Below are 20,103 nucleotides of genomic sequence, written 5' to 3'. Positions count from 1 at the left end.
GGAAATGTCAAATTAAAAACATTTTATATGTTTAAACCTGTAACATTATAAATATACCTCATCTAAACTGTGCTTTATTCATTTGAATAAATATCGTGAAACATGGAAATCACATGGAATATGCACTGAGTGAATATGCACTTTAGTAAATAAAATAAATTGCAAAAACTGAACAGACGTTTTTATCAAACCTTTAAATTAGGTATCTTTGTATAATTGAACATTATAGAAATGCAGTTATTTTTCTTGCTCATCAAACAAGAAAGAAGTGCATGTCTCTTATTATTCCCATTCATAAATACCTGCACAGGAATCACTTTGAGTAAAACCAGTACAACTTGCACAAAATCATAACTCTTAAATCCTAATTTCTGAACACTGTGTAACTAAAACGTTCAGACGTTACCTCATACGCCATGCACACAATACAGAAGGAAACGAGAGCCTTGCATAAGTTCCTTTTTTCGCAACTACCCTGTACACTCAAATGCAACTTGCAAAATCACATTCAGTTAGCTTGCATCCCCCCAAAAAAAATTTAAAAAAATCGGAGCGCAGCGGCGCCACGTAACAAGAAGAAAAAGTACGAAAATAAATCCATCTGCAGCGAAAACTGAATCCGTCAAAAAAAAAAAAAACAACAAAACGTATTCTAGTGTTATTTTAAGACGACTGTGAACGAGCCAGTAATCAATAAAATAGCAGGATATCCAAACATTTTAATAAATCAATTACCGGCGTGTAACAAGACTTATCAGTTTGATTAATAACTTGATTTAATTAATATTGAAACATACATCAAAGTACTCAACGTTTTAAATGTAATTAGTCACAAAAACGTATTCATCATATCATAGGAATCAATTGAATTTTTAAATTAATCTTATCAAGTACAAAAGTTAGTATGAAAACGTTTCTACAAAAGAAAAAAAAAACACTCCAGCAACTCTAAACTGAGCCCGCGGTACAAATACATTGAAACTCCTGTAGCTGCCTTTTTCGTTCTTTATACTTTGTAAAACGTGCTCTTTTGTAGTGTATTCGACATACTGTAATTGTATTAATGCTGAACACGCTGTTTACATCTGCCGGTGCAGAGCGATCACATGACGTTAACACCGCCCTATTGTCAGAGCTCTCGCTCTACAGGCAGGCAATCTGTTCGCTCTGGTTTGTGCATTTCTGCTTAGATTGACAGTCCGCTAATACTCCCTGCTACGCTTTATTTTTCACTATGAATATTAAAAACCTTTGGGTCGCGGACCACAGTTTGGGAACCCGTGCTTTAGCCAACTATACACAAGATGAAATATATAACGAGTTATTGTAACTCAGATGCCTGGAATACAAGATTATAATAGCCTGGCGCCTCCAGTCTGCTGAGACCGGAGTGTTGTCAAGGTCATACGACTACTTTGCACTCATTTTACAGTAGGTATGGGATCTGGCATGAGAGGGCACATACACACTGCAGGCCGGCGCATTGTCTTACCACTAAACTGCTCCTTCTCGCCGCCCGCGCCCACGCCCCCTCTGCCCTCTCTCCTTCTATACGTCATTTTCGCTGCCTGTTTGTTTTCGCTCGGCTGATACAGTTACAGTACATAGTTCACGAAAACAAAACGATTGGAGACCTTTGTTATGAATATCTACAGTGCTACCGAGGTAGCAGGTAACTTTGGCAAACTCGGCGGAATTGAATCTTGACGCTCAGAAACGACAGGTAAGATTGTATTTGCTTAGAACTATCATGCATGATGGACGCTGTTACTGTTCACGTTAACTGAAGCCCGTGGAATAAAGTATAAAGACACCCAGCAATGACCTCGTCAGCATTCAGAACTGGGCAGACACACGGCAAATTACATTTAATAGAGAAAAGTGTAAGGTACTGCACGCAGGCAATAGAAACGTGCATTATAAATACCATATGGGAGATACTGAAATTGAAGAAGGAATCTATGAAAAACATCTAGGAGTTTATGTTGACTCAGAAATGTCTTCATCTAGACAATGTCGTAAGCAGACAGGCTTAAAGAATTGAATCTATTCAGTCTTGAACAAAGAAGACTACGCAGCGATCTGATTCAAGAATTACAAATTCTAAAAGGTATAGACAATGTCGACCCAAGGGACTTTTTCGACCTGAAAAAAGAAACAAGGACCAGGGGTCACAAATGGAGATTAGATAAAGGGACATTCAGAACAGAAAATAGGGGGCAGTTTTTTACACAGAGAATTGTGAGGGTCTGGAACCAACTCCCCAGTAATGTTGTTGAAGCTGACACCCTGGGATCCTTCAAGAAGCTGCTTGATGAGATTCTGGGATCAATAAGCTACTAACAACCAAACGAGCAAGATGGGCTGAATGGCCTCCTCTCGTTTGTAAACTTTCTGATGTTCTTATGTTCACACCAGCGACCCCTGTGGTCTGGCCGGGCAACTGCGGGCTTGCCTGTAAACTGCCCAGAGCTGCGTTGTCCTTATGTTTTTGTTCTTATGTTTTGCTGCAATCAATGTATGAAGCCTGTAAAGTTATGATGAAAAAACGTGAGAGAAAATACCTTGAGACGTAGTGACGTGCTGACAGTGCAGCAGTTAATGGAAATGCTGTCAAGAAAGATTCAACTGAAAATCGCTTCAATGTAAAGTAAGCAGCAGACACTACAACTCTGTAATCCAATCCATATATTGGTAATGGTATCATTTCAGATGGAACACCTTTTCTTTCAGTTTTGATATTCTCATCAAAATATTGTTATGTAAAATGTCTAACCCCGCAGTTGCCTAAATGGGTGACATTCGTGTTTAGCTTTTGGAAAAAAGAAGCTAGTGCTTTTAATGGGCCTTTTTATCATATTAATAAAGCATGTGCCTGAGGTCCTATATGATTACAAGACCACCATTCAGTTAACTTAAAGCCTTAATGCCCCTCAACCATGTTCAGTTTTACAATATTGATCACTCAACCCTTTGTAACCCTTTCTCTTTTTTTGCCTATAACTTGGTTGAAAATATAGATTACCACACTATTTCAGTGTTAAATGTGCTGTTTTCAAAAGTGTGTGCAATGTTTGAGATGCTGGTTTGCACTACCTTTGACACGGACTGTCTTCAAGATCGAAACAGCGGCAGTATTTGAACCAGTAACCTCTCCCTCTTCCCCACGGCAGCGGCAGTGAGATGGGGCGGCGGATAGCTGTGATCGGGGCCGGAGCCACGGGGCTCACCTGCATTAAGAGCTGTTTGGACGAGGGGCTGGAGCCGGTCTGCTTCGAACGCAGCAAGGACATCGGGGGGCTCTGGAGGTTCAAGGTGAGAGGGTGCTTTTAATTCATTCTGATTCTGCTTGTTCCTTTAAAGAGAGCCCATATCACAAAACCTCACGTCAACTCTGCAGAGTCTTTGTCCCACATGTAACAGGCAGTGTTGTGTGATGCACTGCTGTTACAGATTCTGTCCCGTCGATGAGAGGAGGTTAAAAGCTCTAAAGCCACGAATGCAGAGAAGCCTGGCTCTTTTGCATTGTGGTTAAGACACTTGCTTGCAGGGCGCTGGATCGCACACAGCCTCTGTCTTGTTACACACAGGTGCTTTCATCAAGTCCAAAAAAACATGACCTGTACAAATGAGTTTCTTGCTGCCAGGGAATAATGTAAGCCTCGATTGTAAGTGGCTTGCACAAACGATGCATCGTGTGTCTAATTTAGGCTCTGGTTTGTCCAGGTAAGATCAAATTACTGTACAGGCTGGAATGCATCAGACTGCTAAGCAATGTGTCTCAGATAATTCCCTAGATTTCTCAAAGGCAGATGTTGAGTGTTTTTGAGCTGATTTTTCTCAAACTTTTTTTCAGCATTTCTTTGCTAATAGCCCCACACCCCTCATCCTCCCACCCCCAATCTTTCAAGCTCAAGCACGTTGAGATGTCCTGGTTTTGTTCAGCATTGTACAGGCAGGTTTTATTTGAATATGTTACAAGTATACGAGTCATCTGGGTTTTACAAACATATATACGTAGAGATCTTCTGTTTCGCTCATTCCACAGCTCATTAGGAGCCCAGTGTACCGTACAGTGTGTGAACAGCACACAGTTTGCACTACCCTTTCCAGTCAGCTGTATAATTGCGTCTCTCGTTTGCAGGAGGAAGCGGAGGCTGAGCGAGCCAGTATCTACCACTCGGTCATCATCAACACCTCCAAAGAGATGATGTGCTACAGCGACTTCCCCATTCCTGATCACTTTCCCAACTACATGCACAACTCCCGCATCCTGGAATACTTCCGCATGTACGCCCAGCACTTTGACCTGACGCGCCACGTTCGCTTCCAGGTCAGTGTGCGTTTCCCTTGCCCTGTCGCGCTCTGTGAAAACGACTGCACTGTGTAAATCTGCTTACTGACTGTTTCCTTTCCCCTGTGTGTGTGTGTGTGTCAGACCGCAGTGCGCAGTGTGAAGAAGCGTCCGGATTTCTCCCGCTCGGGACAGTGGGAGGTGGTGAGTGTGAGCAGTGCGGGGCAGGAGCAATCAGAAACCTTCGACGGGGTGATGGTCTGCACTGGACACCACACCCACCCCCACATGCCTCTGCACGACTTCCCAGGTAGGGACTCCCACACAAGTGCTGTGTGCAAGACGGGTAACATTGAGGGGCTGAACTGGACTCTGGGGTAACAGCAACATTGTCTATTGATAATGGGGTTAATGTACATTAATACAACAGTACACTGGCACCGGCATACATCAACAGGTCACTCTTTTACTCTATTTCAATTCTATTGCTTTGCATTTATATAGCACCTTTCATACCACCATAATAAAATACAAATATATATATATATATATATATATATATATATATATATATATATATATATATATATATATATATATTTAATTTAGTAGTCACCAACTAGTTTTTTTTGTTGTTTTCTCCCCAATTTAATAGTGTCCAATTATTTTTGTTTAGATTAGCTCACTGCTACCACCCCCACGCTGACTCGGGAACGGCGAAGACGAACACACGCTGTCCTCCCAAGCGTGTGCCGTCAGCCGACCACTTTTTTTTACACTGCAAACTCACCACACAGCCACCCAGAGCTACAGCGTCGGAGGACAACGCAGCTCTGGGCAGCTTACAGGTAAGCCCGCAGGCGCCTGGCCAGACTACAGGGGTCGCTGGTGCGCGGTGAGCCGAGAACACCCTGGCCGACCTAACCCTCCCTCCCCCCGGGCGACGCTTGGCCAATTGTGTGCCGCCCCCTGGGAGCTCCAGTCCTCGGTCGGCAAAGGAATAGCCTGGACTCAAACCGACGATGTCCAGACTATAGGGCGCATCCTGCACTCTACGCAAGTGCTTTTACTGGATTACTTAAGTACGAGTGTGGTGTTCCAGGACGGGAGCGTGGAGGACAAAATCGACGTGGTGGTCTTCGCCACGGGATACACCTTCTCCTTCCCCTTCCTCGACGACTCTGTCCTCGCTGTGGCCGACAACCAGGTGTCTCTGTACAAGTACGTGTTCCCTCCTGCCTTGGAGCGCCCCACACTGGCTGTCATTGGACTCATCCAGCCTCTAGGAGCCATCATGCCCATCTCGGAGCTGCAGGCGCGGTGGGCAACGCGGGTCTTTGCAGGTAGGAGCCGGTGATTGAAGCTTGCAAATTAACAGTGGATTGCTGGGATGGGGTTGAGATGGGGTTTAGATGGTTAGAGGTTTTGGGCATGACAGATGCACTGAACACTTTTAAAAAAATTAGAATTTTTTTCTACATCTGTCTTGGCCTGAAATGTAATGGTGTGCAGTCAGTCCAAGTAAATGCTTAACACGACAGAATTTAGATTTTCTGTGCACATGTCATTGTCTTATAGTTGTGGAGTCGTATGACAGTTTTGGAATGAAGGTCCAAAGCAGCCATACCGAAATGGAAACAATAAAATCGTATTGCTGTCTTTTAACATGACATGGACTGCGTAATTCTATTACATTTGTTTCTTATCTTTAAATGAGCAGTCTATCTTTTGAAGTTTATTTAAAGATTTAGAGTATTCCGGATACATACAGACGTGCTCAAATTTGTTGGTACCCTTACAGCTCATTGAAATAATGCTTCATTCCTCCTGAAAAGTGATGAAATTAAAAGCTATTTTATCATGTATACTTGCATGCCTTTGGTATGTCATAGAATAAAGCAAAGAAGCTGTGAAAAGAGATGAATTATTGCTGATTCTACAAAGATATTCTAAAATGGCCTGGACACATTTGTTGGTACCCCTTAGAAAAGATAATAAATAATTGGATTATAGTGATATTTCAAACTAATTAGTTTCTTTAATTAGTATTACACATGTCTCCAATCTTGTAATCAGTCATTCAGCCTATTTAAATGGAGAAAAGTAGTCACGGTGCTGTTTGGTATCATTGTGTGCACCACACTGAACATGGACCAGAGAAAGCAAAGGAGAGAGTTGTCTGAGGAGATCAGAAAGAAAATAATAGACAAGCATGGTAAAGGTAAAGGCTACAAGACCATCTCCAAGCAGCTTGATGTTCATGTGACAACAGTTGCAAATATTATTAAGAAGTTTAAGGTCCATGGAACTGTAGCCAACCTCCCTGGGCACGGCCGCAAGAGGAAAATTGACCCCAGAGTGAACAGAAGGATAGTGCGAATGGTAGAAAAAGAACCAAGGATAACTGCCAAAGAGATACAAGCTGAACTCCAAGGTGAAGGTACGTCAGTTTCTGATCGCACCATCTGTCGCTTTTTGAGCGAAAGTGGGCTCCATGGAAGAAGACCCAGGAGGACTCCACTTTTGAAAGAAAAACATAAAAAAGCCAGACTGGAATTTGCTAACATGCATATTGACAAGCCACAATCCTTCTGGGAGAACGTCCTTTGGACAGATGAGTCAAAACTGGAGCTTTTTGGCAAGTCACATCAGCTCTATGTTCACAGATGAAAAAATGAAGCTTTCAAAGAAAAGAATACCATACCTACAGTGAAACATGGAGGAGGGTCGGTTATGTTTTGGGGCTGCTTTGCTGCGCCTGGCACAGGGTGCCTTGAATCTGTGCAGGGCATAATGAAATCTCAAGACTATCAAGGCATTCTGGAGCGAAACGTACTGCCCAGTGTCAGAAATCTCTGTCTCAGTCGCAGGTCATGGGTCCTCCAACAGGATAATGACCCAAAACACACAGCTGAAAGCATCCAAGAATGGATAAGAACAAAACATTGGACTATTCTGAAGTGGCCTTCTATGAGTCCTGATCTGAATCCTATCGAACATCTATGGAAAGAGCTGAAACTTGCAGTCTGGAGAAGGCACCCATCAAACCTGAGATAGCTGGAGCAGTTTGCTCAGGAAGAGTGGGCCAAACTACCTGTTAACAGGTGCAGAAGTCTCATTGACAGCGACAGAAAACGTCTGATTGCAGTGATTGCCTCCAAAGGTTGTGCAACAAAATATTAGGTTAGCGGTCCCATCATTTTTGTCCATGCCATTTTCATTTGTTTTCTTATTTACAATATTATGTTGAATAAAAAATCAAAAGCAAAGTCTGATTTCTATTAAATATGGAATAAACAATGGCGGATGCCAATTACTTTTGTCAGTTTCAAGTTATTTCAGAGAAAATTGTGCATTCTTCGTTTTTTGTGGAGGGGTACCAACAAATTTGAGCACGTCTGTAGCTGTATATGTGCAAAGTCTTGGTTCAGTTAAAAAGCTCTACAAATATTACTGGTGAAGACTGCTTCACAAGGACAGCTGCCACGTTGATGAGGGAGGGAGACGGTACAGTAGCTGAGAGCTGTGGTGGTGGTGTGCAGCGGCAGGCTGGTGTCGCGGGGGTATTGTTTTACCCTGTCTCTGTTTTCTGTTCTCTTCTCAGAATTACAAAAGCTGCCACCGGAGAAAACTATGCTGAAGGACATTGAGAATAAGAAAAAGGCGATGGCCAAAAGGTACAGATACAAAAACATATCATCTGATATATATATATATGTGTTATTTCATCTCGTGAGGGATAAAATAGTGAAAACTGGAGGCTGCACTGATGCTCTCTCGCCCTCAATGCAGGTACGTGCTGTCCCAGCGCCACACCATCCAGGTGGACTATATCCCCTACATGGATGAGCTGGCTGCACAGCTGGGCGTGCGCCCCAGGCTAGGCTGGCTGCTGCTCAGGGATCCGAGGCTGGGTCTGCAGTTGCTGTTGGGACCCTGCACCCCATACCAGTACCGCCTCTGTGGGCCGGGGCAGTGGGCCGGGGCTCGCCGTGCCATCCTCACGCAGTGGGACCGCGTCGCCAAGCCGCTGAGAACACGTGTGCTCCTGGAAACACCCCGCCCCTCCACGGTGCCTCTGCTGCTCAAACTGTCTGCTGCCTGTCTGCTGTGCACTGCAGCTTCCCTTTACATCCACTGCTACCCTCCCCCCTTTATCCAGAACCCTCCCCCCTTTATCCAGAGATTTGTACCCAACTTAGGGTGACCAGATGTCCTGGTTTTACAGGGACCATCCCCTTTTCCCATCAAATGTCCCTATGTCCTGAGATTTTTCCAGAAACCTTAAAGTCCTAGTTTGCAAAGGAGCCAGATAGCGCTCCTTGCGTTAATTACATAAATAATCAGCAATCATATTAATGTGTCATGAATAATATTTTTCATATAGGTTAGTGTACTAAATTAAAAATGTGCAAAAGCAGCAGTAAAAACAGCAATCCATATGATTAGAACATGTAGTTCAACATGGCCAGGAGCTGGAAAGGGAAGGTGCCGTGGTTGTGCAGCAGACAGAGCTCGTTGTTTTTTTTTTATTTTACTGTGAAAACAGTAACAGTGATAAAAGCACTATATTCAAATAAGAAGCATGCTTTAAAAAGTGTCGTTTTATAACTATTCTTAATCTATGTGCCCCGGTCCTGAGCTTTGGAAATCTGGGGACTCTTACCCAGCTAGGCAGAAAATACAATTCAGAACTTTCCATTGTCTGCTTCAGTTACCGTCCCCGTTACCTCACCCTGACCCGGGACTTTGGTGACCATCAGCTGTATTTTGAATTAACAAAGAGAAATTGCCAACATGAAAACATGTTGTAAAAGGTGTCACATTTTGTAATTGGTGTTTTGCTATAAATATGAATAAATGATTATATTTAACCTCAATCATATTGCTGTGAAAATCTCATTGTTGGTGGGTAGTTTGTTGTTTGGGTAATTGGAAAACTTCCCTTTAAACTAACTGCTATTAATTCATGAGAAAAGGGTGTCTAAAAATAATTTAATGAAGATGTAATAATCCTGAATTATATGATTGCACTTATACTTTAGCCCAGGAGTTCCCAATTTTTATTTTTTTTTACCTGAGGCCCACCTGTTCAGCTGCATTAGCCACTGCGGCCCTCTATTAGCACTCCTTGGGGAAATGTCAAATTAAAAACATTTTATATGTTTAAACCTGTAACATTATAAATATACCTCATCTAAACTGTGCTTTATTCATTTGAATAAATATCGTGAAACATGGAAATCACATGGAATATGCACCGAGTGAATATGCACGTTAGTAAATAAAATAAATTGCAAAAACTGAACAGACTTTTTTATCAAACCTTTAAATTACGTATCTTTGTATAATTGAACATTATAGAAATGCAGTTATTTTTCTTGCTCATCAAACAAGAAAGAAGTGCATGTCTCTTATTATTCCCATTCATAAATACCTGCACAGGAATCACTTTGAGTAAAACCAGTACAACTTGCACAAAATCATAACTCTTAAATCCTAATTTCTGAACACTGTGTAACTAAAACGTCCAGCCGTTACCTCATACGCCATGCACACAATACAGAAGGAAACGAGAGCCTTGCATAAGTTGCTTTTTTCGCAACTACGCTGTACACTCAAATGCAATCAAATGCAACTTGCAAAATCACATTCAGTTAGCTTGCATCCCCCCAAAACATTTTTTAAAAAATCGGAGCGCAGCGGCGCCACGTAACAAGAAGAAAAAGTACGAAAATAAATCCATCTGCAGCGAAAACTGAATCCGTCAAAAAAAAAAACAACAAAACGTATTCTAGTGTTATTTTAAGACGACTGTGAACGAGCCAGTAATCAATAAAATAGCAGTATATCCAAACATTTTAATAAATCAATTACCGGCGTGTAACAAGACTTATCAGTTTGATTAATAACTTGATTTAATTAATATTGAAACATACATCAAAGTACTCAACGTTTTAAATGTAATTAGTCACAAAAACGTATTCATCATATCATAGGAATCAATTGAATTTTTAAATTAATCTTATGAATGTAACAGGTGGGACCGCGGGAACCAGGAAGTGTTAATTGTTGGCATTATAAATATCGGCACCATAAGGGTGCAAGAGAACCAGGTAGTCGATGTGCAGCTGTGTTTTGGTGTTCCTGTGGTTCCTGTGGTTCCCGTGGTTCCCCCTGTGACGAGGTAAGCCGGTTGCACTGTTGTTTTGCTCCCTCTTAATTTTTATGTGCAGTACTCTTTTGGTGTCCTGGTTTTATGGTATCGTTATTGGTATATTGTAGGGCGAGTCGGCGGATATACTTTTGGACGTCAGTATTCCGGACTCTCCCGAGGTAATGGAAACTGTGTTTTCAATGTAATTGCTGCGTTAGATTTGTTGTGGTGGTGCGGCGTAACAAGGTTTCTTTTGTTGTTGTAGGAAGTGGAACGCCGCCAGTCACTGTTTCTGCTAGTTGTCTTTCCCTGTGTTTATCTTGCACATTGTTTTTGCTTATTATTGTCCCTTGTTTGTTTTAGTTTGTGTACGCACGTTTTTATTTGTCTTTACAGTGTTAATAGTATCGTGCAGCGTTTAGCTAGCTTTTAGTGTGTGTCTATAGGAGCTGCGAGGGAGAGCGTCGCTATTGTAGCTGCTCTACAGAGCATTGAACGTTTAGTCAAGTAAGGTGCTGGGTTGTGTTTTATTTTTGAATTGTGCACTATTATGTTAGGTGTGGTGATTTTGTTTATAGTTACACTTTTAATATATTTACTTTAATAATTCACGTGTGGTTTCTTTTTGTTTGTTTTATCACAGGTGGTGGTTGACTGCCCTTCTGGGCTTTGGTGGGTGGAGCAGCCAAATATTTATTAATTGGATGGACGTTTCTCTATCTCTCCTCTAGGTGTCGCTGGGGACAATAAATAAGCAATTATTCTATTGTGCAAGATAAAGACAACTAGCAGAAACAGTGGCTGGCGGCGTTCCACTTCCTCTGGAGAGTCCTGAATACTGACGTCCAAAAGTATATCCTGCCGACTACGCCAAATGTGGCGTCCACGACCTATTCTCTATTTAACTGTACAGGTCGCGATGCAGACTACGCCATCTATAGTTTAACGAGAAATAGAACCTCACATAACCTAATTATTCTATTGTGCAAGATATATGGTTAGGATTGTGTGTAATTGCACTGCAGCAATTGTGGGTTTTAGTGTTGTTGATAAAGATTTTGTTGGCACAACCAATTTCCATTCTTTTGTCTTTTCATTTATTTGAGAGGGGCTCTGTGTGGGGTACCCAAATATTGCTGCTAGATTAATAAGGTTATGAGAGGTTCTATTTCTCGTTAAACTATAGATGGCGTAGTCTGCATCGCGACCTGTACAGTTAAATAGAGAATAGGTCGTGGACGCCACATCAAGTCCAAAAGTTAGTATGAACGTTTCTACAAAAGAAAAAAAAAAACACTCCAACTCTAAACTGAGCCCGCGGTACAAATACATTGAAACTCCTGTAGCTGCCTTTTTCGTTCTTTATACTTTGTAAAACGTGCTCTTTTGTAGTGTATTCGACATTGTAATTGTATTAATGCTGAACGCGCTGTTTACATCTGCCGGTGCAGAGTGATCACATGACGTTAACACCGCCCTATTGTGAGAGCTCTCGCTCTACAGGCAGGCAATCTGTTCGCTCTGATTTGTGCATCTCTGCTTAGGTTGACAGTCCGCTAATACTCCCTGCTACGCTTTATTTTTCTAGTTACTACTACCGCCGGCGCCTGCTTTTCACTATGAATATTAAAAACCTTTGGGTCGCGGACCACAGTTTGGGAACCCGTGCTTTAGCCAACTATACACAAGATGAAATATATAACGAGTTATTGTAACTCAGATGCCTGGAATACAAGATTATAATAAATACAGTCGAGAGCGACACCTAGTGGCGAGCCTGGCGCCTCCAGTCTGCTGAGACCGGAGTGTTGTCAAGGTCATACGACTACTTTGCACTCATTTTACAGTAGGTATGGGATCTGGCATGAGAGGGCACATACACACTGCAGGCCGGCGCATTGTCTTACCACTAAACTGCTCCTTCTCGCCGCCCGCGCCCACGCCCCCTCTGCCCTCTCTCCTTCTATACGTCATTGTCGCTGCCTGTTTGTTTTCGCTCGGCTGATACAGTTACAGTACATAGTTCACGAAAACAAAACGATTGGAGACCTTTGTTATGAATATCTACAGTGCTACCGAGGTAGCAGGTAACTTTGGCAAACTCGGCAGAATTGAATCTTGACGCTCAGAAACGACAGGTAAGATTGTATTTGCTTAGAACTATCATGCATGATGGACGCTGTTACTGTTCACGTTAACTGAAGCCCGTGGAATAAAGTATAAAGACACCCAGCAATGACCTCGTCAGCATTCAGAACTGGGCAGACACACGGCAAATTACATTTAATAGAGAAAAGTGTAAGATATTGCACGCAGGCAATAGAAACGTGCATTATAAATAGCATATGGGAGATATGAAATTGAAGAAGGAATCTATGAAAAACATCTAGGAGTTTATGTTGACTCAGAAATGTCTTCATCTAGACAATGTCGTAAGCAGACAGGCTTAAAGAATTGAATCTATTCAGTCTTGAACAAAGAAGACTACGCAGCGATCTGATTCAAGAATTACAAATTCTAAAAGGTATTGACAATGTCGACCCAAGGGACTTTTTCGACCTGAAAAAAGAAACAAGAACCAGGGTCACAAATGGAGATTAGATAAAGGGACATTCAGAACAGAAAATAAGGGGCAGTTTTTTACACAGAGAATTGTGAGGGTCTGGAACCAACTCCCCAGTAATGTTGTTGAAGCTGACACCCTGGGATCCTTCAAGAAGCTGCTTGATGAGATTCTGGGATAAATAAGCTACTAACAACCAAATGAGCAAGATGGGCTGAATGGCCTCCTCTCGTTTGTAAACTTTCTTATGTTCACACCAGCGACCCCTGTAGTCTGGCCGGGCACCTGCGGGCTTGCCTGTAAGCTGCCCAGAGCTGCGTTGTCCTTATGTTTTTGTTCTTATGTTTTGCTGCAATCAATGTATCAAGCCTGTAAAGTTATGAGGGAAAAAACGTGAGAAAATACCTTGAGACGTAGTGACGTGCTGACAGTGCAGCAGTTAATGGAAATGCTGTCAAGAAAGATTCAACTGAAAATCGCTTCAATGTAAAGTAAGCAGCAGACACTACAACTCTGTAATCCAATCCATATATTGGTAATGGTATCATTTCAGATGGAACACCTTTTCTTTCAGTTTTGATATTCTCATCAAAATATTGTTATGTAAAATGTCTAACCCCGCAGTTGCCTAAATGGGTGACGTTCATGTTTAGCTTTTGGAACAAAGAAGCTAGTGCTTTTAATGGGCCTTTTTATCATATTAATAAAGCATGTGCCTGAGGTCCTATATGATTACAAGACCACCATTCAGTTAACTTAAAGCCTTAATGCCCCAAAACCATGTTCAGTTTTATCACTCAACCCTTTGTAACCCTTTCTCTTTTTTTGCCTATAACTTGGTTGAAAATATAGATTACCACACTATTTCAGTGTTAAATGTGCTGTTTTCAAAAGTGTGTGCAATGTTTGAGATGCTGGTTTGCACTACCTTTGACACGGACTGTCTTCAAGATCGAAACAGCGGCAGTATTTGAACCAGTAATCTCTCCCTCTTCCCCACGGCAGCGGCAGTGAGATGGGGCGGCGGATAGCTGTGATCGGGGCCGGAGCCACGGGGCTCACCTGCATTAAGAGCTGTTTGGACGAGGGGCTGGAGCCGGTCTGCTTCGAACGCAGCAAGGACATCGGGGGGCTCTGGAGGTTCAAGGTGAGAGGGTGCTTTTAATTCTTTCTGATTCTGCTTGTTCCTTTAAAGAGAGCCCATATCACAAAACCTCACGTCAACTCTGCAGAGTCTTTGTCCCACATGTAACAGGCAGTGTTGTGTGATGCACTGCTGTTACAGATTCTGTCCCGTCGATGAGAGGAGGTTAAAAGCTCTAAAGCCACGCATGCAGAGAAGCCTGGCTCTTTTGCATTGTGGTTAAGACACTTGCTTGCAGGGCGCTGGATCGCACACAGCCTCTGTCTTGTTACACACAGATGCTTTCATCAAGTCCAAAAAAACATGACCTGTACAAATGAGTTTCTTGCTGCCAGGGAATAATGTAAGCCTCGATTGTAAGTGGCTTGCACAAACGATGCATCGTGTGTCTAATTTAGGCTCCGGTTTGTCCAGGTAAGATCAAATTACTGTACAGGCTGGAATGCATCAGACTGCTAAGCAATGTGTCTCAGATAATTCCCTAGATTTCTCAAAGGCAGATGTTGAGTGTTTTTGAGCTGATTTTTCTCAAACTTTTTTTCAGCATTTCTTTGCTAATAGTCCCACACCCCTCATCCCCCCCCACCCCCAATCTTTCAAGCTCAAGCACGTTGAGATGTCCTGGTTTTGTTCAGCATTGTACAGGCAGGTTTTATTTGAATATGTTACAAGTATACGAGTTATCTGGGTTTTACAAACATATATACGTAGAGATCTTCTGTTTCGCTCATTCCACAGCTCATTAGGAGCCCAGTGTACCGTACAGTGTGTGAACAGCACACAGTTTGCACTACCCTTTCCAGTCAGCTGTATAATTGCGTCTCTCGTTTGCAGGAGGAAGCGGAGGCTGAGCGAGCCAGTATCTACCACTCGGTCATCATCAACACCTCCAAAGAGATGATGTGCTACAGCGACTTCCCCATTCCTGATCACTTTCCCAACTACATGCACAACTCCCGCATCCTGGAATACTTCCGCATGTACGCCCAGCACTTTGACCTGACGCGCCACGTTCGCTTCCAGGTCAGTGTGCGTTTCCCTTGCCCTGTCGCGCTCTGTGAAAACGACTGCACTGTGTAAATCTGCTTACTGACTGTTTCCTTTCCCGTGTGTGTGTCAGACCGCAGTGCGCAGTGTGAAGAAGCGTCTGGATTTCTCCCGCTCGGGACAGTGGGAGGTGGTGAGTGTGAGCAGTGCGGGGCAGGAGCAATCGGAAACCTTCGACGGGGTGATGGTCTGCACTGGACACCACACCCACCCCCACATGCCTCTGCACGACTTCCCAGGTAGGGACTCCCACACAAGTGCTGTGTGCAAGACGGGTAACATTGAGGGGCTGAACTGGACTCTGGGGTAACAGCAACATTGTCTATTGATAATGGGGTTAATGTACATTAATACAACAGTACACTGGCACCGGCATACATCAACAGGTCACTCTTTTACTCTATTTCAATTCTATTGCTTTGCATTTATATAGCACCTTTCATACCACCATAATAAAATACAAATATATATATATATATATATATATATATATATATATATATATATATAATTTAGTATTTAAACTAGTTTTTTTGTTTTCTCCCCAATTTAATAGTGTCCAATTATTTTTGTTTAAATTAGCTCACTGCTACCACCCCCACGCTAACTCGGGAACGGCAAAGACGAACACACGCTGTCCTCCGAAGCGTGTGCCGTCAGCCGACCACTTTTTTTTGCACTGCAAACTCACCACACAGCCACCCAGAGCTACAGCGTCGGAGGACAACGCAGCTCTGGGCAGCGTACAGGTAAGCCCGCAGGCGCCTGGCCAGACTACAGGGGTCGCTGGTGTGCGGTGAGCCGAGAACACCCTGGCCGACCTAACCCTCCCTCCCCCCGGGCGACGCTTGGCCAATTGTGTGCCGCCCCCTGGGAGCTCCAGTCCTCGGTCGGCAAAGGAATAGCCTGGACTCAAACCGACGACGTCCAGACTATAGGGAGCATCCTGCACTCTACGCGAGTGCTTTTACTGGATGCACCACTCGAGAGCCCCTTAAAAGCAAGTCTTTTAATCTTGACTTAAAGATATTGCCTAAGGCAGCATCACTAAATAGAAAAGGGCAATGAGTTCCACAATCTGGAGACCTGAATTTAAACACGCTTTCTTCACGCCCTCTAGGGATCGAGAAGTTCGGAGGGCAGTATTTCCACAGTCGGGATTACAAGAGTCCCCAAGAATTCCAGGGGAAGAGGGTCCTGGTGATTGGGATTGGGAATTCGGGAGGCGACATTGCTGTGGAGATGAGCGGAGTCGCAGAGCAGGTGGGCCCCAGCAATGTGCACAAATAAACAACCGAACAGAGACGTCGGTTTGTTTCTTCAGCTAGAGTTCAGAAGCACCATGACCAGCCCACGGTTCAAACGCTCTTCATGCACCCTTTAGAAAAGTGAGCCTAATGACAGAACACAGCTGAGTAACGAACGTTCAGAGAGTGTAAGTCAGGATCTCAATCCTCTGCAGGTGTTCTTGAGCACGAGGCGAGGCTCCTGGGTGCTGAGTCGTGTCTCAGATAACGGGTTCCCTGTCGATATGATGTACAACACACGCATCACGGCCCTGCTGAGGAAATACCTGCCTTCCAGCCTCCTGAACTGGATCGGGGAGAGGAAGATCAACACCCGCTTTGACCACAGTCTGTACGGACTCCAGCCCGAGCACAGGTAATATCCAGGCATGGCTCCTGAAGGTACCAGGTGAACAGTAAGACCCTGAAGAGATCACCACGTGTTTCCTCTCCCTCCCTCACAGGCTCTTCAGCCAGCATCCCATGGTGAACGACGATCTCCCAAACCGCATCCTCTCAGGGAGGGTTCAGGTCAAACCCAACGTGAGCGAGTTCAGGAGTGCGAGTGTGGTGTTCCAGGACGGGAGCGTGGAGGACAGAATCGACGTGGTGGTCTTCGCCACGGGATACACCTTCTCCTTCCCCTTCCTCGACGACTCTGTCCTCGCTGTGGCCGACAACCAGGTGTCTCTGTACAAGTACGTGTTCCCTCCTGCCTTGGAGCGCCCCACACTGGCTGTCATTGGACTCATCCAGCCTCTAGGAGCCATCATGCCCATCTCGGAGCTGCAGGCGCGGTGGGCAACGCGGGTCTTTGCAGGTAGGAGCCGGTGATTGAAGCTTGCAAATTAACAGTGGATTGCTGGGATGGGGTTGAGATGGGGTTTAGATGGTTGGAGGTTTTGGGCAAGACAGATGCACTGAACACTTTTAAAAAAATTAGAATTTTTTCTACATCTGTCTTGGCCTGAAATGTAATGGTGTGCAGTCAGTCCAAGTAAATGCTTAACACGACAGAATTTAGATTTTCTGTGCACATGTCATTGTCTTATAGTTGTGGAGTCGTATGACAGTTTTGGAATGAAGGTCCAAAGCAGCCATACCGAAATGGAAACAATAAAATCGTATTGCTGTCTTTTAACATGACATGGACTGCGTAATTCTATTACATTTGTTTCTTATCTTTAAATGAGCAGTCTATCTTTTGAAGTTTATTTAAAGATTTAGAGTATTCCAGATACATAGCTGTATATGTGCAAAGTCTTGGTTCAGTTAAAAAGCTCTACAAATATTACTGGTGAAGACTGCTTCACAAGGACAGCTGCCACGTTGATGAGGGAGGGAGACGGTACAGTAGCTGAGAGCTGTGGTGGTGGTGTGCAGCGGCAGGCTGGTGTCGGGGGGGGGGGGGGGGGGGGGGGTATTGTTTTACCCTGTCTCTGTTTTCTGTTCTCTTCTCAGAATTACAAAAGCTGCCACCGGAGAAAACTATGCTGAAGGACATTGAGAATAAGAAAAAGGCGATGGCCAAAAGGTACAGATACAAAAACATATCATCTGATATATATGTGTTATTTCATCTCGTGAGGGATAAAATAGTGAAAACTGGAGGCTGCACTGATGCTCTCTCGCCCTCAATGCAGGTACGTGCTGTCCCAGCGCCACACCATCCAGGTGGACTATATCCCCTACATGGATGAGCTGGCTGCACAGCTGGGCGTGCGCCCCAGGCTGGGCTGGCTGCTGCTCAGGGACATGAGGCTGGGTCTGCAGTTGCTGTTGGGACCCTGCACCCCATACCAGTACCGCCTCTGTGGGCCGGGGCAGTGGGCCGGGGCTCGCCGTGCCATCCTCACGCAGTGGGACCGCGTCGCCAAGCCGCTGAGAACACGTGTGCTCCCGGAAACACCCCGCCCCTCCACGGTGCCTCTGCTGCTCAAACTGTCTGCTGCCTGCCTGCTGTGCACTGCAGCTTCCCTTTACATCCACCGCTACCCTCCCCTCTTTATCCAGAACCCTCCCCCCTTTATCCAGAGATTTGTACCCAACTTAGGGTGACCAGATGTCCTGGTTTTACAGGGACCATCCCCTTTTCCCATCAAATGTCCCAGTGTCCTGAGATTTTTCTAGTTTGCAAAGGAGCCAGATAGCGCTCCTTGCGTTAATTACATAAATAGTCAGCAATCATATTAATGTGTCATGAATAATATTTTTCATATAGGTTAGTGTACTAAATTAAAAATGTGCAAAAGCAGCAGTAAAAACAGCAATCCATATGATTAGAACATGTAGTTCAACATGGCCAGGAGCTGGAAAGGGAAGGTGCCGTGGTTGTGCAGCAGACAGAGCTCGTTGTTTTTTTTTATTTTACTGTGAAAACAGTAACAGTGATAAAAGCACTATATTCAAATAAGAAGCATGCTTTAAAAAAGTGTCGTTTTATAACTATTCTTAATCTATGTGCCCCGGTCCTGAGCTTTGGAAATCTGGGGACTCTTACCCAGCTAGGCAGAAAATGCAATTCAGAACTTTCCATTGTCTGCTTCAGTTACCGTCCCCGTTACCTCACCCTGACCCGGGACTTTGGTGACCATCAGCTGTATTTTGAATTAACAAAGAGAAATTGCCAACATGACAACATGTTGTAAAAGGTGTCACATTTTGTAATTGGTGTTTTGTTATAAATTTGAATAAATGATTATATTTAACCTCAATCATATTGCTGTGAAAATCTCATTGTTGGTGGGTAGTTTGTTGTTTGGGTAATTGGAAAACTTCCCTTTAAACTAACTGCTATTAATTCATGAGAAAAGGGTGTCTAAAAATAATTTAATGAAGATGTAATAATCCTGAATTATATGATTGCACGTATACGTTAGCCAACTATACACAAGATGAAATATTTAACCAGGTATTGTAACGCAGATGCCTGGAATACAAGATTATAATAAATACAGTAGAGAGCGACACCTAGTGGCGAGCCTGGCGCCTCCAGTCTGCCGAGACCGGAGCTGAGAAGCAGGATCATCTAGGCAAGACTGCACAGAGGGGAGGGGGCTGTTAGTGCACGTTACAGTAACCCACAGTGAGACACTGAATTGCTGTCCTTGTTTTGAGTGACACATTGCGAGGGAGGGCTTATTGAAGAACCTTTTTGTAAAATGTGTTTAAAAGTGGAGTGGTCTGGTGCATTCTGGGAGCCAGTTACAATAAGTGTGGGCTGTGACAATGTACAGATACATCTGTCACAGTCCTACCTAAGAGCCAGCCCTAACCATTCTCCTAGAACCCGAACACAAAACCTTAACCATTCTCCTAGACCCGAACCCAAACCATTCTCCTAGAACCCGAACCCAAACCCTAACCATTCTCCTAGACCCGAACCCAAACCCTAACCATTCTCCTAGACCCGAACCCAAACCCTAACCATTCTCCTAGACCCGAACCCAAACCCTAACCATTCTCCTAGACCCGAACCCAAACCCTAACCATTCTCCTAGACCCAAACCCAAACCATTCTCCTAGACCCAAACCCAAACCCAAACCATTCTCCTAGACCCAAACCCAAACCATTCTCCTAGACCCAAACCCAAACCCAAACCATTCTCCTAG

At 43.9% G+C, this 20,103-nt stretch overlaps 2 protein-coding genes across 5 annotated transcripts; both read left to right on the top strand.

Moving 5' to 3' along the window:
* Nucleotides 1-961: 961 nt before the first annotated feature.
* Nucleotides 962-9,174, top strand: LOC131739975 (flavin-containing monooxygenase 5-like). Its single transcript, XM_059034168.1, has 7 exons — nucleotides 962-1,723; nucleotides 3,174-3,315; nucleotides 4,145-4,333; nucleotides 4,439-4,627; nucleotides 5,001-5,637; nucleotides 7,899-7,971; nucleotides 8,087-9,174. Exons 2-7 carry the CDS (start codon nucleotides 3,184-3,186, stop codon nucleotides 8,499-8,501), a joined length of 1,635 nt encoding a protein of 544 aa, XP_058890151.1. The 5' UTR covers nucleotides 962-1,723; nucleotides 3,174-3,183; the 3' UTR covers nucleotides 8,502-9,174.
* Nucleotides 4,474-19,205, top strand: LOC131740130 (flavin-containing monooxygenase 5-like). Of its 4 annotated transcripts, XM_059035237.1 has the most exons (10): nucleotides 10,386-10,481; nucleotides 10,580-10,630; nucleotides 14,020-14,161; nucleotides 14,993-15,181; nucleotides 15,279-15,444; nucleotides 16,326-16,468; nucleotides 16,668-16,867; nucleotides 16,956-17,311; nucleotides 17,953-18,025; nucleotides 18,135-19,205. In XM_059035237.1, the coding sequence occupies exons 3-10, from the start codon at nucleotides 14,030-14,032 to the stop codon at nucleotides 18,547-18,549; spliced, it is 1,674 nt and encodes a 557-aa protein (XP_058891220.1). In that variant the 5' UTR covers nucleotides 10,386-10,481; nucleotides 10,580-10,630; nucleotides 14,020-14,029; the 3' UTR covers nucleotides 18,550-19,205. The 4 variants fall into 4 exon arrangements, with proteins under 4 accessions (XP_058891223.1, XP_058891220.1, XP_058891221.1 ...); XM_059035240.1 differs by lacking the exons at nucleotides 10,386-10,481; nucleotides 10,580-10,630 and adding an exon at nucleotides 4,474-4,604; XM_059035238.1 differs by lacking the exon at nucleotides 10,580-10,630 and having other exon boundaries at nucleotides 10,394-10,481.
* Nucleotides 19,206-20,103: the final 898 nt, after the last annotated feature.

The sequence above is a fragment of the Acipenser ruthenus genome, chromosome 12 (assembly GCF_902713425.1).
Source record: "Acipenser ruthenus chromosome 12, fAciRut3.2 maternal haplotype, whole genome shotgun sequence".
In the NCBI taxonomy this organism is placed as follows: domain Eukaryota; kingdom Metazoa; phylum Chordata; class Actinopteri; order Acipenseriformes; family Acipenseridae; genus Acipenser; species Acipenser ruthenus.
This window is presented reverse-complemented; position numbering and strand designations above follow the sequence as displayed.

What these genes read in the sequence shown, in the direction of transcription:
- LOC131740130 (XM_059035240.1), top strand. Translation starts at nt 14,030, where the DNA reads ATGGGGCGGCGGATAGCTGTGATCGGGGCCGGAGCCACGGGGCTCACC. An exon ending in CGCGCCACGTTCGCTTCCAG is followed by an intron (nt 15,182 to 15,278) that starts GTCAGTGTGCGT and finishes TGTGTGTGTCAG; the next exon opens with ACCGCAGTGCGCAGTGTGAA. An exon ending in GGCAACGCGGGTCTTTGCAG is followed by an intron (nt 17,312 to 17,952) that starts GTAGGAGCCGGT and finishes TTCTCTTCTCAG; the next exon opens with AATTACAAAAGCTGCCACCG.
- LOC131739975 (XM_059034168.1), top strand. Translation starts at nt 3,184, where the DNA reads ATGGGGCGGCGGATAGCTGTGATCGGGGCCGGAGCCACGGGGCTCACC. An exon ending in GGGACTCCCACACAAGTGCT is followed by an intron (nt 4,628 to 5,000) that starts GTGTGCAAGACG and finishes CCCCCACGCTGA; the next exon opens with CTCGGGAACGGCGAAGACGA. An exon ending in GGCAACGCGGGTCTTTGCAG is followed by an intron (nt 5,638 to 7,898) that starts GTAGGAGCCGGT and finishes TTCTCTTCTCAG; the next exon opens with AATTACAAAAGCTGCCACCG.